Raw genomic sequence first — 19,831 nt, 5'->3', positions numbered from 1 at the left:
TATTCGACCCGAAGGCTATGTACACACACAATGAGTATACAAACATAGGTATATATTTAGTGCAATTAAATCGAATCGATCAAGCTTGAATCAACTAGAAATCAACGGACGGAAAAAGAGACAATAATAAAGAAATATACGCTGAAAATATGACATGATGGAAAAAAATTTAATACCACCGCAGGTATTAACTACGATTGATATTATGTACATGCATATGTATATCTATGTATATATACACATATGATATGAAAATTGGGTCAGTCAAAATCCGTACTTTGATAACGTGATCACCAATTTTAGCATACATGAGTTATGAATCATCAATTTTATAGACAATTTTTCAACTTTATAATCGACCATTTTTCTTTAACGTCAGCAGAAAGAAAGAGAATCTTGTTTTTTTTTTTTGTTTATCACACGGAAAATTTTACTGTGCACAGTTTTGTGATTCATACGATATTTGGTATATTTTTTTATTCTCGCGTGAACGATAACGTTGAATCGCAACGGGTTTTAATTATTGTTAGACACCTTCCTACGATACGAATGAAAATGGAATTTTTTGTCGCGCGAGGAATTAATTTTTCCAGTATTACAACTATCGTATGATTGAAATAAGCAGTAATTGTGTCGGGTATTTGTACAATGATTAAATCATGATACTAGGATAAAATCGCGATTACAAAGTTCATACGAAAATACAAGTTACTACGCAGAAAGACTCGATTATTTATGAATGCCTGCTACTAAACGGAGAATTGGAAAAAGAGCTGAGAAATGAAAATGAGGAATATAGAAGAATAGTACAAAGGAATACGAGCCATAAATAAAGCGGTAATAAAATTTCTTAATATCCAAACGTTTTATACAATTCCGCTATTCGGCAGCGTTTAGATTTATTACGAAATCCCTGCAACGTGGTGATAAACAGCGTGTTACGTCACAAGGATCGAGACGATCCGTGATAAAAACCTATCGTCGAGCACACATCGTCTGTGTTTACATCTATATATATATAAATAAATTATATATATATATAAAGTATGAGAAGCCCGCGACCTTTCCTTTCGCCCGTCGATCGTTAATCGTTAAGACTTGTTTAACATATTTCACATTAATTAATAAATTTAGCATTAACAATGAAGCCGCTGATGAGACTGGGAAAAATATTAACAACTGTCCAAAGTTACGCAGAGATGATCGATTAATATCGAACGACAATTTCGTTTCGAATATCGTTTTTAAACAAATATTGCGAAATCCGAATGATCCGGCACAAAGACAATTATTATTCGTTATTTGCTTTGATCAGCTTTTCATTTTCCATATTTTTTGAATATTTTTTCAACTACCCGTTTCTCTATTTTCAGAGAAAAAAAAAAGAAAAAAAAAAAATAGAAGTTATTGTAATGACCCAGTAAATAAAACGTTGAGTTATCGGATTTTTATGATTTTAGTCCCGATCAACGCGACTTTTCCAAACTTAGGACTGATTTGTGTCTGACTTTGATCGGCTCGGTGATTTTCGAATTATTCGAAAAAGAAAATTATAATGAATAAAATAAAAGTGATATCTTGAGAATGGATCAACTTATTCGAATGAAAATCGGTATTATAACGTTTTTGTTTTTTATCGCTGATCACGAATTTAAAGTAATGTTGCAATTTTTTTTTTTTCTTTTAATCATCATTATTATTGATGTTGTTATTATTATTCAAGTTTGAAACGAGTTTGAAAACGTCAAGTTCAAAGGCTGACTTGAGTCAGTTAAGACCCCGTTTGTTCAACTATTTTTCTAGATAAAAATTAATGAAAATTTATATCGAATCTCCGTCTTTGATCAGATCGTGAATAAGCGCTGTACAATTTGCAGGGGTGGAAGAAAAAAATTGAAAAAAAAAAAAAAAAAAAAATGAATAATCGCGAAATAAAAAATCTTCATCTTACAATTGACCCTATTTTTTTCTCCTACAACTGCAGACGAGCCGTAAAAAACGAATGGCCAGGTAATAAAGCTGTGCTTGAACACTAGCAGCCGCTGTACGTGTAATATATTCAAAGTCTTCTCTTTCTCGTATTTCGAATCTACTCAAAGATTAAGACCCTTGATTGATGTTTCTTCATGCGCATAAATACACACGAGACAACGTAACGTTGTAAATAATATTAAAAAATCACGCACAGCGAGAAGAGGGTTCGTTTACTGTTAAAAAAACTTATACTTGGATACAACGAAATAAATTTTTCGTTATTATTATCAAATTTGAGTCAAGCCAAGTAATGATAGATACATATTTGTTAATAGTTAACAAATCGTATGTTCGCTCAAATAAAATTTAAAAATAATAACGAAACATTTATTTCACCATATCCAAATATACGTTTGTTGAACAGTAAACAAATTCTTTTCTCAGTGCATAAATCACAATCATTGACTTCTTGATCGCACCAATTAACAGAGATACGTCGTCTATTATATTCGCACTTCGTTCAGAGGAGGAAACGCCATTTTTCTATCGTTAATTCTGCAGTGTCATTATTGTTATTGTTACTATTATTATTATTGTTGTTGTTTTTATTATCATTTTCACAAGTATCAATTATATATATATATATGTTAATTATTCACCTCCGACAATGAATTATATAAAATTTGTCCATTTGTCGCACGAGAGTATATTTCCATTTAAAACAGTGCATCATTTGTTGAAATATTGATAAAACTTGACGACGTTGCGTTTTCGAAATCGAGTATCTGTAAAATAATTCAAACACGCGAATATCATGTACTACCTATAATATGATATTTCGTAACGCGCAAGGTGAACCGGACGCCATAATATATTTAATTATATTCCCTACTTCTTTATTCCAGCGGCATAACTGCCTAAGAGAATGGAGTAGTGATATCTATGACGTCATTAACGATCGAGTGGTAATGTACCTACGTCAAGAGATCACCGAATGACGAACTGTACCGAGAGAGAGAGAGAGAGAAAGAGAGAGAGAGAGAGAGAGAGAGAGAGAGAGAGAGAGAGAGAGAGAGAGAGAGAGAGAGATACTGGGAAATTTTACACGCAGAGAATAAATTAACGAAGAAGAAAATAAGATAAGTAAATATGTGCATCTTGATATCGGTGCACAAGAAAAGATTTGCGTGAAAAATTACTAGATCATAATATAAAGTGAGTGTATCATTTATCGACTCTGACCCAATTATCGACATTTTTGTTTGTACATGTTCGATCCTCGGTTATAAAATTACCAATAAATAAATTTGCAGTGTCTAAATCATCTAGCGATTGGTTTTAGTTATCGATGAATTCACAATTTGTACCGTAAATTTATAATTTTGGAAAATAAAAGGGTCAATAATTGGGTTTAACCCTACATATGCAAATATTTAGTGGGCGAAATGAAAAAAAAAAAAAAAAAAAAAACACCTCATCTTCACATTCTATATAAATTCTATTAAAACAGAAACAAGGTTTAATGTAGCGTAATAAGAGCTTCTTCGTAGATCGGTGAAATTGATACGAAATTTGAATTAAAATTAAGACGATCGAACTCGTCGATTGCATTTCATATATATATATACATACATATAATAATAACCGATTTAAACAAAAATCGTTACACCGTGACAGATTTTACGGTTTTTATTAATTTGCGCTGTGTTATGTGCCTGATAATCATCTTCTTGGCGACGAATTGCAGATATAAAGTTACGATAATAAAATCGATTAGGCAAAAATTGAGACAATGAATCGTTATCTCATCAGATTATAGTCTTAAACTGAGCAATAATAAGACGTCGAGAGAATAAGACGTTATTATTTCCTCATAATCCGGTCAAATATTTCCACCCTATTTCGCACGGCTGTTTTTTTCTTTACTTTGATTTTTATATCAAACAAAAATAAAAACAAAAAAAACAAAAAATAAACCTACTCTTCAATTTTACCATCCTACATATATTCAGGAGTATTGACGGAACGTTCGCGAAATGTTACGATGATATGGAAACAAAAATTTCGATGGAAGGAGTAGAAGGAGCTTTGAGAAGGAGGTGTAAAGATATATGGCGCACATGTGCCACTTGAGCAAATAAAAATCGTTGAATTTACCTCGCCGTTTTGTTTATTTTTTCGATTAATGCCGTAGGATGACGAGATTTTTGTACTTCGGTAGTTTAAATTCTTTCGTGTATAATGTACATAACATCGGCGCAAAAATACATCGTGAACATAAAAAAATTGAACTACTTCGGCAACGTAAAATATAATAATACACCGAAAACGTTGGAGGGAGAATGGAAAGATAAGAAAGAGAGAAAAAAGAAACCGAAAACCAAGAACGCATAAATTACCGTTCCAATAACGTAAAATTTAATGTTCATTTCTCGTTTTCACCATCTCGTAAATATTCTTCATCATTAACGTAACGTGAATAATGCTTTCATCATTGCTCAATTTAATTCCTATACGTATATATATATATATATGTATATGTATATATTTGATATATTAACGTTGGACACAAACTTGAACCTCGTCGATTTGCAACGGACAAAAATATTACATTTTTTCGGGTATGTATATATAAATAATCTGGTTCAGAAAATAATAATTTGCGATTTTTCAATGTGAAAGAAAAATTCTGAGAAATAGCTGAGCGTTCTACGTTACGTAGAAAATCGTCCTAGTTTGATTTTTTTTAACTCATGGAGAATATTGAACAAAAATTTGTTTTCATTTATTGCTTAAGTCAATCAAAATATCAATTAAACATCGTAATGAAGACCAACTCCACGTGTAATATTACGTCTCCAGTTGATTTTCGAGAAGTGCATTTGACGATTTATTCATTATCAATTCGATCTCATAAAGTAATTATTATTCAATACGAATTTTTAAATTACGAATATAAGATTCCCATTCGATCTACATTCTTATGCTATGGATCGTGATATTTCGGTTGAGAAATTAAGAATAAAAACAAATAATAATTGAAATGCTACAACTCGTTGCTTAAAATATTCAAAAAAATATCTTAAGAAAAAGTGAAAAATCAAATATTGGCAATCTTGGTTACATAACGCAGAAAGCTCATTATTTCCCAAAATCTTTCTTTTTAACCTGAGGAATAAATTTTTTAGGGAATGCCGAAAAAAAAAACAAAAAAAACAAAAAACTGCAAATTATCTTTTTCGGAAACACCTCGATATATTTATATATTTTATCGGAGAGAGAGTGATAGAGAAAGGTTGTTGATTTTGCTGTACGATGATAATTATATACTTAGTGTGAGGGTGGAGGGGGGATGACGGGGCTGATCTTTCTTTTACTTTCCGCTAGGTATATAACTTTTGACGTTACGAATGTGCGTACGTACGTATACAATACGAGTAGTTGGGTGTAGAGGTAGGTGGGAATAATACGAAAATAAAAATTATAAAAATACCCGAGAGAAAAAGTTTGTGCTAAATTGGTCGTGAAACCCTGGAAATTCGAGAGGCGAGAAGCGTTCGTCGTCGGACACGTGGACGGGATAGGCGAGTGTGCTTCGCGGGGGTCTCTCTAGGAGACTCGAAGTAAGATCGGAATCTCTAGCCTAGCCCGTTGCTCGCTTGATCCGCTCTCCTCGGCAGCCGGGGCTCTAAACGAAAATATAAAACTTACATAAGCAATTTGCAGGCGGAAGGCCTCTCCTACTCACCGCACGCCCGAGATGCGATCACCTGTCATTTTCGACGAACGACGAATCCCCCCCTCCGCACATTCCCTTTCCCTTCCTCGGACGCGTTTCGGATGAATAAAAATTACTTGCTTAGAGGGTGGGAGGTGGAGGGGGGGGGGGGGGGGGGGGGGGGGGGGGGGGAAGCAAGAATATAGAGTGATCAAAAAAAAAAAAATAAATATAAAAACGCAACATCCACGAGGATACGAAATTTTCAAAGTAGCGATAATTTGATTTACATATAATTTAAAAATATGGAAAGACCAAAGCATGGAGATGCGAAAAGAAACATCAAAGGTCGGAATTTAGAATCGTAAGAATTCGTCTAGGTGATAATAATGTAAAATCGTATCAGAGATTCCAAATTTTACATTTCTATGTTATATTCTTCGTCTTTTCAAATTTTCATAATTATAAGCGAGTGAGTATACGGGCGATTTTTTTTTTTTTAGTTCATCCCTCTCTCCACTCAGGAAAAATCAAACATTACGGTGATCGAGCGTTTTTTCTTCAGGCGTGCAAAAACTATTCGCAGTGCTTACTGCACATCTTTTTCCGCGTTCTCATTCCTGTACATATACATGTATAAATACACCATTGTGCGTACATTGTACACATAAGCGAGGAATCCGGCGACCTGCCTGCACCAGGTCGCGCAATCAATATATGCAGCCAGCTGACCGAACAGCGCGGTATTTCAGGCGTAAGGAACGCGACCGACGAGGAAATAATTCAATTGGGTATTCGAAAAAACGACAAGAAAAAAAAAAAAATATTTAATATTGTTTGTTGCTGTTATAACGCTTACAATGCGAACAAAAACACGGCGAGATCCTAGGGCATGTAATATTATTTCCTTCTTCGTTGCAAGAAGACAAAAACAAAAAGTAATTGCGGAAGTTTCTAATACTTGGCAATTTAACCAGCACTGTACATACTTTGCTTTGATTTTCTGTTTGGTTTGAGAAGAAAAAAGAAAAAAAAAAAATTATATCACCCAGGTACAAGATTTTTTCTTTCGTGTTATTTGCACTCGATACAAATGTAACATCTTTTCATAAAAATTGAGCAACCCGATTTCTCAATCCTTCGGGAAATACGATTCAGTACAAATGTTCAGAGTAAAACGAATTGAATTTTGATAGATTCAAGAAGAGGAGGGAGGGGGGGGGGGGGGGGGTAGTGAATAAATAAATACCGACTGGGTGATGAGAAGTCCAGGAAAAGCTCAAGATATGTGCCGCTGTAACTATCAATCAAAAGCTTCGCCGAGAGGCGGAGGAGAAATTAGAGAGAGGCACGAGAGAATTTTGTATGTTTAGATTTCACTATTCCACACCGACAGGTCTATCTATAACATCCACATCGGACGCGTCGAGGATTAGTTAATTCTGACCTTTTGATTATCGCTAAAATCCCACGACCCGTATTTATCTTATTCTATTTCACTCTCCAGTTAATGTAGTTCCGTTATTTCCACACCGAAAGTATTTGGCTCAAGTTTAGGCAGCCCAACCACATCTTCTTGACCTTTTTCTTATATCCCCTCCTTATTTCCCCATCTTTCACACACGTATCGAATATTCAAGGTGAATATCTGTGGCTCATCTAGATACCGAGTTGCAGAATTGCTGGCCTACTGGTTACGAAAAGCGAAGGCATTTCTTGTTTATCCTATTCATTTTATTTTCACAAGCGACAGGTTTATGCACGGGGAGTGATTTATCACCGCCGCTTGCAACTTGGCAGACACTGCTCGAGCCGAGGCTGCAAGTTGTAATTGCGCTGATAGCGTTAAAACAGGTGGCTGTCTGGTTTCTTTGCTCTTGATTCGGCGCGGTGGAAAGCGGCGAGTAGAATTTCAGGCCAACGATAATTGAGTGGAAGGTAGAAAAAATTAAGTTAAAACATTCACTCACCGTTGAGGCCATACTTTTCCTGGTTCCTCTTAACTTGATCGGGCGATAATCCTTTATCAGAGTCGGTGCTAAAGTAGTTTAGCACCTCGTCCACAGTCTTGCAGTGGGCGTCATCCATGGTTAGCTTGCTGCTAAGTTCGGAGCCAGTTGTGCGTAATCGGTGTATCAGCAGCTATCGGCAGTCATTCACGAAAGTTGTATCCTGCAAAGAGTTTAGAAAAGATAGAGATTGTAGTTTGAAAATAATGCAAAATCATCGTCACCCGGGTGGTATTGGAGGTCGAATAACGGGATCCGCAACAATAATAAAAACAACAACACCAACGGTAACAACAATAATAAATAAATAAATAGATATATAAATAAATAAATAATTAAATAAATAAGTAAAGAAATTGCGATACGAGAGAGATGAAAATTTAACAAAGAATATAAAAGGTGGAAAGAATCGAGTGACTATTTCCTATCAAATTCCCGTTTCGATTTCAACAACGAGACATCGCGTCAACGTCCAGGTGAGCGAGAGACGCGAGCGTGACGAAGGGGAAATGAATCGCGAGGAATCGCGATGCGGCGTGACTTTCGCCCCGTCGACATCGGAACGACGATACCGCCCTTCGGCCACTTTTTCCTATGTCCGAGGGTCAAGGGCGAGGAGATGCAACTCACCGGTCAACAGTTTGCCCGTTTGGCGAAGCGAAATAGCGACGAGACGGGTGTTAAGTCGGATATTTAGGTTAGGAATCGACGACGGCGACTGCTGGCTGCTGAACGCAGCGCGACGACACTGCCGCGTAAGCTGGTGTAATTTTTAATATATATATATATATATACACGTATGTGATATATTGTGTGTGCGTGTGTATATATATATATGTGTATATCACTTTCTGCGACACGAGGAGGATGATCACAGGGCGCCGTGACAAGCAGCGTTGAAATTACACGTCATTTTTAACTTTTTGTTATTTGCCCGTTTCTCTTATCCTTGTTCTTATTCTTATAATATTATTTTATCGTATCTAGTATTACTGCACACCGGATCAACGAACGAACTAACGCGAGACAATGCGGTCGGTTGGCCAGAGATAGAGACAAGGACGGATAGACGGACTGACTGACTGACTACCGATGAACTATAAACTCCCTGGGTTAGAACCACCGAGCAACTTTAGAGTTCCGTTACACGGTTACACGCAAGCTCTTACGCGAAACTGGCTCAACGAACCGAACTTACGCACGCACACATGGAACGCCAACGATGCGAACTACGATCAGGCCGATAGTGCGCCGCCTGGCGGATAAACGGTGGAACTAACCGGCGGTAGTTTATTTCGAAGAATTTCGCGATATCGGGAACCTTTTGCGCGAGGTTGGAGACGACCGTTTTGGTTTTGTGGGTTGTTTCAACCCCCTGTAGCACTCTTTGTACCTTTTATACGATTTTTCACCATGCGAACAGCCCGCGACACTCTGCGCGGTAACGAACGAGTCGAACATATCGGAGCATGTGGAGCTACGCCATTGGCCCGAACCTGTCATGTGACCCTACCCCTGTGACGCACTTCGTTATTTTCAGAACTTCTGCTAGGCTATTTCCTTGGCGCGTATTTTAAGACGCCTAAAGGACATCCAGCCGCATTTTGTCGTTGCGTAACTTTACGAATAATTATTATCCAACGGACACGGGATAATCCTTTTCATAATTGGATTCGAATATCGTTGCGGTGGGTTTTGGGTGACGTTATTTTCTTCTTCCAAAATCGAATGTAAACTTCTATTTTTTTTTATGTACTTCGCTACGATTATATTTCACGCACGGTATGGAAATTATTACGGAACACGCGTTCGAAGTTTGAAAATGTCTTTGGGTTCGAAAACACCCGCCGAGGTTTATTCGCGGCTTCTTGTCATAATAGTTATGACCACGGCTGAGATTGACCGAATTCTCGGAAAGCTCCGTTTCGAGTGTTTAAAAGATTCTAAACATTCCGATGTTCCCGTCGAGTTCCACGATAATTCCGGAATTTCAATTATACCGACCGAATCCCAATCGGTCCGACCTTGCGCGTATATGTTCAAACGTCACACAGCTTAGATGTAATAAATTTTCCTCGCTACAGCCACACTTACGTTCAACAATAAGAAGAGACAAGTTAAAGGTATAAGAATCAGCGATGCAAATGAATATAGAGAGCAGATAAGACGCGCTGGGTGCGGGAAGTCGGGAAGCACTTGCCCCAGGCTCTCCGCGAGTATATCCGGCAGAGTCGAGTCGTCTCGTCCCGATCCGAGGTTCCGTCGGTATTTGTCAGCCGCGGATTATGCGGATGAGTTCGCGACTGAGACTCGGACCGAGTCGCCGACTATCGTTCGACAGCCCGGGGGTCTCGGGGTGGCTCGGAGTGGGTCGGCGGCCAAATTGCGCGTGCCCGAGCGAACACTTTTAGCACATCTCTCCGACGACTTCCTAATTATTTTGGCAGGGGTAGGCCAGTCGTACGCCAACGTTCTGCCAACTCAATCTTACAATATGAATCTTACAATCGCCGCTGGCTAGCTGAATTTTAGAAAAACGCGTACGATGCAATTGTAGCTTCGCATACGTGCATAAATTTCGCAATATCGCGATGCTGCGGTCGTCTTGTCGCCGGTTTGTCCTTTTCTATTTTTTCCCACCTCCTCGTTTTTCCGCTGTCATTTTTTCCAGTCTAATCTCGTCTTTGGATTCTCTGGTATTATATATCGCTGACAGGTGGTCAAAAGCTATTTCAACCGATACATACACACGCGCGGACGACTTCAGCTGCGACACTAAACGCATTGTATCGGAACTTTGGGGAGCGGGAGTTTGAATCTCCCGCCAAGATCGAACTGCGCTCAAAATTTGAATTCAGCGAAAACCGCTACTTTGGCGCACGATTAACTGTTCGCGTGTTTTCGGCCGGTGCTGTTCCTATACCGTTCGTTCGCAGTATCGCATTATAGCGGTAAATATAACATTTAGTAATTATATAACGCAACGATGTAGGCTTTGATAACAAGTTTTACGGCGAAATATGATTTACGCACAAATGAGCAGACCCCGCTTCTTTGAATGGTTCGCAAATACCGCGAGCTTGCAGCATGCTACATGCGATGTGGTGTTTTATATTTGAAGTGTTTTTACGCGAGCAAGTTGTTGTCTGATAGTCACATTACAAACACATGGCTATGTATCCCTACCTTCGAGCGGTTGAAATAATTCCAAATAATAGGTGCTCCGTATAGAAAAATGACAAAAATTTTTGCAATAATAACTAGAATGAACAAAAATTTTACGTATATTTTCACATGCTAAGGGAAGCTTTGTTTCGTGAAAAGAGAAATATTTTCGCAGGTTTATACAGCCACCTATAAACATGCACCGTATATATAATAAATGCAGCCGTAAGATACAGTATTTAGATATAATAATCCACATAGACAGTCCTGGCCGTTTAGGTTTCGGTCCTTCTGCGATATTTCCTTTCCTTTCGAGCCTGTCACCCTTACATGTCACAATATAAGTTCACTGATTCTCGAATACGATACGTTACAAAATGACATCTCGTTTTAGTATAAATTTTTTTTTTTTTTTTGTTCTCGTTTCTTACTTTTCGTTATTTTTTTTTCTTTCCTTTTGTTTCACTGTGTCGCACACTTATGCCACTTTTAACACCGTTAATGTAGAGAGGGGAGGAGTACCGAACTTACCAGTATTTAGGGGCACCGTAGTCCCAACAATATAACGTTTTAAAACACTGTGTACGTCGTTTTGTTGTTGAACAAAATAAAAAAAAAAAACTTACAAAAACAACGAGAAAAACCAACAACGCAGCACTTATATTGATAGATACGGGGGGCCCAAGGATACGACGATAACTGCTCTCAAGCGAACATTTTTCGTTGATGAATGAACGTGATTTCTTTGGGGGGAAAAATAAATTTCAAACGGCAACGCTTGCGCTGCTTGCGACGAGACGGGGCGCTGGGAGACGGTGAAATTCGGTTAAATACTCGTCGACAGCGCTACCTGACGGCGGTTCGGCGAACTAGGCGAAAACCTGGCCGAAAGCCAGTCGCCCCCCGACTTTTGTCCGCTATGTGTTTCTTCACTCGTTAATATACAAAAAAGCGTGATCGCTTTTCGCGTTAATTCAGCCGCAGCGTCTCAACGATCACCGCGCGCGACGTTCTAATTCAAACATGCTTCCCGCTCTTTTTTCGCTTCTTTTCTTTTATTCTCATTTCAGACGATGCGAGGGTCGTATTTTCATTATTTTTCCACCGCTAACTTGACCTTGAAAAACTAATTCAGGGGGTTAGCGGTGGGAAAAATTTCTCTAAAAATTTAGCGCAGATCAGCTGACCGAACGGTGCAACTAGATTCTATCCGCAGATTTAACCGGGAGCGCGGGAAAGGAGACAGAGACAAAATGCGTAATTCATTCACGGATATATATAGTTCCAAAAATAGTTATCCAAAGCGAGAGTATACTCTCCGGAGTCAGTGTATCACCGTAATAATAATTACGCTCCTTGACGCGCGGTGAGGCTCCAGACGCCCGAGCTCTGCTCTTGCGAGACGATGAAACGGAAAACTACCCATAACACGAGGTCACTGAGTAAACAACTTATCCCCTAGTTCCTCCTTAATTTTAAATAAAACTACCGTTTCAGTGTTCGTCTTTCGATCGACTACAGACCACGAAACAAGCTCGTTGTACTTCGTTCATGACTGGGAGCATTGTGAGCGTCATGCTTAACGGGGAACGTATAATGTCCGAATGTCGTATGAATAACCCAACGGAAAAACCGTCGAGAAAACAAACAAGTGGCCCGAGAAAATTAAAATAGTGAATAAAAAGAGGGGATCCGTGTTTCTGGAGAACGGTTGACGACCGTTCAATAAAAGCTGCATAATAAGCAAGCTCTTTTTTTTGTTTATAGAGCCTGTAACGACATTTTGACATGTAATTTCATAGTGCCGTTGTAAACTATGATATTACAGGCGTGATTCAATCGGTATTTGTATGCTTGTGGTACCTAGTTCTTTCTTTTGCCCTTCCTATATAATGCACACTGTACATACTGTATGTGGTCCTTGAACGAATGAATGGTTTAATCCTTTCGATCTGGGGGGGCTGATTTATTGCTCGTCTGTCATCGAGAAAGACCGTTATTATATCTAACGTCTGGGTTTGCATTCTGCGTCTGCATTAACAATGAATTCGCTGTTATAATACTGTGAGAATTGTAAACAGTTATTCTGAGCCGAGTATTTTAAAGTACCAACATGTCAGCCACGCCAAACAGACGGGGGCGGACGTTCGCCCAATGCACGTCTCACCTCCATCGTAATATGCATCGCATACGTATTTCTTTGGAGCTTTAACTAGCTTAGCTGCAAGTACAATTTTCACACATCAAAGCGAGAGGTCTTCCGCGTACATTATGCGTTAAACGTAAATATAGCGCTGAGAAGCTAGCTCCAATTCTATTTATTTATTTGTATTTACGTATATATATATATAATGGTCTATATATATATATATATATGTTTTTTCAACTACTCATGGCAGACGTAGAAGCCTCTCCTCCTTTGATCCGAGAAAAATTACCAACAAACTATCTATTACTTCGTTGTACATGTTAGAGGGCGAAAACCGATAACTCGGAAACGGTGTCGAGTCATCGCACCGCTCGAATTCTGACTACATATACTCTTCTGACTTATAGGTACATACCGACTGCTACCACCTATCAGCATATTCTCATTATGGATTTTAAAAATAGACTCATGTTATTTCCCCGTTTATTTCGACTGTGTGTTGTTTAAAATGGCTGGTTATTTTCGGACGATTCGAACCGTGCATGAGGTGTTATGTAAAACTCATCGAGAGCGTGTACGTGTATACACATGTATTTGAGTTCCGATGGATCATTGATGCCGTTTGTCAAATCGACTTGACACGTGCGAGGAATGTATAAATAAGTAAGCTAATTGAACGAATTTAAAATACGGGGGAAGGGAGGGGGGGGGGGAGGGGCTGGTTGATTTCGACGTTGACGTATATATCTCCAAATATCGAAGTCCACGTATCTCAAACGCGAAGATGGCCTTAACAGTCCCATTTTATACATAATTCTGAACAAAAATAATTCCATGAATTTTCATTTGACGCAGAAATAAAGAAATGGCATGGTTTGAGACGCGTGGACATACGTCTTCACTGTTTCTAGCACAGATCAAGAACTTTATTAAACCAAATTGTATAATGTACGAGATACTTAATTTGCAAATATCTTAGTGTAAGAATTAAAATAAAGTAAAACTTTACAAGCATGTTTATAAACAAATGTTAAAATAATTAAATTGTCCAGCTATGCTGTATTTGCATTATTTTTTTCTACCATCCATTGTTGGGTATTCCCATCAACGTAGCCGCGTGCATCGACGAAGGGAATTAACACGCACGTAATGTCAGCCCGCATCTCGAGCTCTACTACTGCTGCAGGAAACAGCGGGGAATCAGCCGATCACCGAGGAGACGGTCTGCTGCCGTTCCGCGGTAGTCTTTTTATAAAAGATGTGCCGAAGATATTTGATTACTCAAGAAGTTGCACTTGAGAAAAATGATGAAACCTCGTTTTAGTTGTATAGTGTGTAACATAATTATACAAGTATGATGAATTTCGGTTTTCACAACCGAGTGGTTGATTACGCTCATACATGTACTCATGTACGGAGTGAATGTGTAACTACCGCATAGTCCGTCGTCTGCTAAGATTCAATGCGCAAGAGCTACAACTCGGGAGCAGCTGTTTGCCAGGGTGACCAACCGTGAAAAATGTTACCTCAAAAATTGCTTACATTTGTCGGTTGGCAGTTGTGCTCAACACTGACAGCTGTCGAAATTTTTGAGGTTACGTATATCGCGGCGAACTGACTTCTTAATTTATGACGGTTGGTTGCCCTGGCAAACAACCGCTCTCGAATTGTAGCGCGTGGGCATTGAATTTTAGCCGACGATAGACCATGCAGTCGTTAGAAATTCACTCTGTATAATCTTGCAGTAAAATAGTTTAAATTGGAAATAAATTTTGTCATAAAATCTTATAAAATGTCGATTTATTCACCCAAATTATTGAAATAATTTCATGCAGATTTAGTTCTCGTGACGACTAACGCTTGATGAATTAATCTGGTCCCCTATCGGTTTTGTAGGCTAATTAGATAAGAATCTGGGATGCTTATAGATTATTGGGCGAGAGTGGCAGCTGCACGGAAATGGAGAAAAAATGTTAGAATCTGATTCGGAGCACGCGCTTCCCGTCGAACAGTTGCATTGCAGAAATTTGGCAATTGTATTACAGCCTGGCTGGGTGCAGTTTGCGTGTCGTACCTTGCGGCCTTGATAAAATAAGACGATTTTTTGGCAGGGACGAAGGCGTGGGCAGGGCATCCACACACAAGCGTTTTGGGTCGGTGCTGCAGTCGGTTTAACTACACCTACAAGTCTATGCAATGTAGGTTTAACTACGAGAAGCCGGGGGTGAAAATCGGTGGCGTTGACGCAACCGGAGCCTCGTAGCCGTATGCAGATACCTAATACAAACATTTAGTCAAAACGACGGTTTTATTGCCTACAGGCGTTTAGCGCCTGTTCAGCGAATGTCGCGCCCGCCAATCACCAGGCGATAAAGCTACCGCATTGCCATCGGATGAAGGGAAGGGATGCGATCATGCACGCGACTCCTTTTAAACGAATTCAGGGTAATTCGGATCGCTCGGAGATTAACTTTTAAGAGCGGTACCAGCTTTTAGTGTACGTACACTCGGGCGCAGTGATTCTGACGATCTCTTCTCATGTAGAGCGGGATCGTTGGAATCCGGAACAACGGAACGGAACGCTGACGAAATCTAGCGAATTTCAGCGTTCGTTCCAAATCTTGAAAAACCCTGCCGTTCCATGTACGAAAATTGCACGGAACGACGGAACGGAGTGGATTCATATTTCTGCTATTTGGTTTCATTTGTCACATTGTTTAGATAGAGCTTTTGTAGGATTATATCTAATTCGCTTTTATGATAGGTTGAATTTTGTAACTATAATTAAAATATTTGATAGAATAAAAGTCGACCCTCGGACACTACGTTACGGAATTTGGGTACATGGGACCCTGGGCGATGCAAATAGACGGAACGGAACATGGACCGCTTTGTACACAACAAGTATAACCGTAAAAATACTTACGGGATGGCATTCGTTAGCACTCATGATTAGTAATAGCACTGTGTATAACCTCTTCTTTCGTATTTATATGCATATGCTACTCCTGCAGACGCCTTAAACAGAATGATATAATATGCGGATACCGGACGGAACCACCATTCAGTAAACATACGACGGAATAAAATTAGCGGAACACGAATTCTAGTGAATTTTCCGTCCATTCCATTCCGTCATTCCGGATTCCGGCGATCCGACTCTACATGGGAGCCTAATGCACCATGAGACGCCTAATTTTTTCCGGCCGGTGATGGCGCTGCGGGCTGATTCTGCATTGCCAACCTAACCGACTCGTCGAAAAATTTAGCTGCCTCGAAATCAATGGGGCCAAGTGTACATCATGTCGGTAGCTGCGGTTTTACTCAAGTCGTTCAAGCGCTTCCGACGCTACAGAGAATATTTGACGTATATTGTACAGCTGTATAACGGGCTGATATACGTTGCCATTTTTACGCCCGCTTGCAATAATGACGTAGACTTGTTATATCGGCGCTTCCGCCTTCGTACTGCGAGGCCGCGATACGGAAATTTTTACCTGGAATTGAAAGAAAGCCGCGGTTTTTGCACAGCTCTTATATGAAAAACACCTGTTATCATCATAATTTTCACTGTAAAAATTTTCGGAGGGATCTGAATATGAGAAAAAATAATACATATAGATGACGATTTTACCTAAGTACTTGTGTGAATTTTACATTTTCGACAGGAATTTCCAAGATGTAAGTCGACGTACAAAATATCATCTTATTAGATAAAGACATCACAAGATGGCCGATTGATTTTTACGAATAAGAATTGAAAGATAATGTCAAAAGTTTGAAATACGTTTGAAACCACTATCGGACATGTTTTGAAATCATCTGACTGCATGTGTCATTGCTCAATTTAGTACTTTGGAGTTTTGAATCGAATCGGACGGTGAAGATTCATGGTTTTTTTTTTAATTCCACATTTCAGTAGTTCAGAGAAGAATAATTTGAGTGCATCTAGCTTTTGTTATTACCGTTTTTAACGGTAATGAAAAAATGAATGAATTACAACTTACAAGTAGACATCTAAATTTCGTGAAAAATTTCAACTCACAGATACAATATTAATATAATATTATGATAATATATACAAAGAATAGTAAAATTGGCAAACGTAAATTGAAACGTTGCTGCAGCCCATCGTCGCTGATTTACGCGTGTAAAGCAAGGTCGCAAATTTTGTACATGCGCTGGCCAAGCTTTAACTCGTCTGTAAATTTTTCGTTTAGTATTAAATAAAAATGTTATACACAAACGACATAAGAATACGGTTTAAATTATCAATTTCTCTAATATGCAAATTAACATCCTTACGTGTAGGATATAAATTTGTAAAAAAAAACACAAATCCCCAAATATTTCCTCATAACAATAATTCGCATACCGACGTACGCGTAATTATAACCAGGCCTTAAGATCGAGATTTGCAATTTGTTCCCTGCAACTTTTTTCCTGCCGCGGTTCGAAATATAAGGGGAAAGGAGAAACGGGCCGCCCCTTGTCACCCTCCCGTATTTTTAGGCCTCGGGAAAGATAATACGGAATTAGAACGCTCGGCCTTTGTAAGAAGCGCCATTAGTTATTCGGAAAGACCACGTTGTGATCCGCCGCACGGTGTCCCTGGGAGGCGTTATTGTTGCCAACGTCAAGAATAGACGGGCTTCGCGGTCTTCAGGATTCCCGGTTTATTTGAACGTTACAAACCTCCCCCCTCCTCCCTCCTGCCGCCACCGGCCGTCGCATTTACCGTCTCTCTCTTTCTCTCTCTTGACCCCAACGCCGCAATGACGTCACAAAGGGACATTGCAGAAACAACTATAGACATACATGTATACCATGTACCGGTCACCCTTGTGACCGTACAAGAGTTGGGTTTTACCCTATTTTATTTTTTTTCTAATTTTATTATTATTTATTCTGTTTTTTATTTTCACTCTCAGGCTATATTCACCCCGAATTGAACAGCCTCAAACTGCAGGTAAATCATCAAGGGTGATTGATATCTTTTGAGGCCCGTGCCGCCGGACTGCGGGATCAAAGCTCTGAAAAGGGGTGAAATTTACGTCGGCCTTACGGGGATTTTTTTAAAAAATTTTATTATACATACAATAACTGTAAGGCTTGATATTTTCTTACCGCAAACAGTTTTTAATTTGTACCGTTTCGTCGGCGTTTCAGATGAACATTTCTCATAACGACCCGTTATGAGTATGTTATCACGACGAATTGAATACCACAAATTGTGGTTTAGGCAAAGTGCTGATTGTCCGGTCTTCTACAAACTGTGGATTTGAAAGTATGTTTTAAGCCTGTGTACCGACACTCGAGTAAACGTTGCAGAGCTGCGGTTCAACGGTTGGTTATGAATTTGATAAGCTCCGTGGGTTTTTTTATTTTCCTTATTATTGTAGACGTTAATTTTTTTTTTTTTCTATTTCTCTCTTAGCCCGGTATTTTCCTCCCGTGACCATAATCGCGAGCTACGAGATGCGTAATATATAAAGGTGCAGGCGTTGCATTCGTGGACCATGGCCAGAAACAACAGATTCGATTAACTCTTCATGCGTCTATGCTTTAAGCTGCAATCCCCTGGCTCGACTTGATTCGCCATCTCTGGAATGCCTTACGGTCATAATCGTTTATAATCGATTTGACCAAAAAACAACGCCGCTGCGCTCGACGTACAACCAGAGACGCGATTCACTCGGTAGAGAAAATTTATAGACATGGATTTTGTCTTTTCTTACGTTAAAAAGAAATTGGACCCATCGATTGCCTGGGGAAAAGTTCTTTTTTTTTTGAAATATAAAAATTATGCGCCTTTGGCAAATCGTCAGAAGCTGCGTAAGTTAACATGTTGCACTTGGTGCTCGGCACACATGTTATAACATATCTGCGCCGTGTTTGTCTCTTGGTACTATCTTTTGGTTTTTCTCGTATCAATCAGGCCTGGGATTATATATTACAAAGTGTTCACGCGTCTGCAATAAGCTGTCTCTGTCTCTTTGCAAGTTTATACTTGTATACAGCGTATAAAAGTCGTTCAACAGAAATAAGCTTCCGTCTCTCATCCACCTCCGACTCTTGACAAAGATATGACGTAGTTTTTGTCCTCACATGTGAATAAATAACGAAAAAAAATCGTAAACGGTTTTGCTATTTTGCCTGACTAAAAATACGCGCATACTTCGTTCCATGGGTCCAAATTCTGCGGGCCAACTGGGCCAGTTAAATAATCATTTAAATAAAATGCGACAGTGTAGCTTTCGGCAGCTTGCACCGCGTCTCTCAACGTCCCAAATACAGTCTAGCTGGTGTATCTGCGTAACTTAGTCCATGTACATGTGTAGGTATAACCGACGATGGGAATTGGCATCGGGTCGAAATCATAAAGGTAGGCGTCTGTCAGCACGCTAAGCCCCGAAAGGCTGAATAGACATACCAGAACGAGTCTAGCGATTTTGCTGGCTCTAATTCTGTTCCACCTTGGACGGATGATGCGGGATGGGTAGAGTAGTTTAAGTAGTCGTCGTCGCCGCGAATCTACGTTATAAAATATATTACCTACGTCGGCGTTGTGACTGCAGGCATTAAAATCGTCGTCGCACGACAGCTGCGCGTGGAATAATTAAAACCGGACGAAGCACGTATCTTGCGTACAATAATTTTCCAAAAAATCATCTCAATGTAATTGTCTTCTTCCACTTTCAGCTTCGATAATTTGTATACCTATTCCGGTAAAAATTTCTATCACACTGAGAGGTTACCGCTCGGTCCTTAACTATTTTCATTTTTTACCACAATCGAAAAATATGGTTCTAGGTA

At 39.2% G+C, this 19,831-nt stretch overlaps 1 protein-coding gene across 6 annotated transcripts in view; it reads right to left on the bottom strand.

The window, feature by feature from the left end:
- The window catches only part of SERCA (ATPase sarcoplasmic/endoplasmic reticulum Ca2+ transporting SERCA), a 35,271-nt gene extending 23,599 nt beyond the window's left edge, over positions 1-11,672 (bottom strand). For 2 of the 6 annotated variants that reach the window (XM_046628908.2, XM_046628905.2), the window contains exons 1-2: positions 11,398-11,672; positions 7,663-7,864 (exon numbers count right to left, since the gene is read on the bottom strand). In XM_046628908.2, the coding sequence (XP_046484864.1) occupies positions 7,663-7,780 (118 nt within the window). In that variant the 5' untranslated portion in view covers positions 7,781-7,864; positions 11,398-11,672. Of the gene's footprint in view, positions 1-7,662; positions 7,865-8,331; positions 8,469-9,795; positions 10,027-11,297; positions 11,322-11,397 lie in introns of those variants that run through there. The other 4 variants (XM_046628909.2, XM_069136572.1, XM_046628906.2 and 1 more) reach the window with 4 other exon arrangements.
- Positions 11,673-19,831: the final 8,159 nt, after the last annotated feature.

This window comes from Neodiprion pinetum, chromosome 5 (genome assembly GCF_021155775.2).
Source record: "Neodiprion pinetum isolate iyNeoPine1 chromosome 5, iyNeoPine1.2, whole genome shotgun sequence".
NCBI classification, from domain to species: domain Eukaryota; kingdom Metazoa; phylum Arthropoda; class Insecta; order Hymenoptera; family Diprionidae; genus Neodiprion; species Neodiprion pinetum.
Note: the sequence above shows the minus strand (reverse complement) of the source record. Positions and strands in the feature narration are given on the sequence as shown.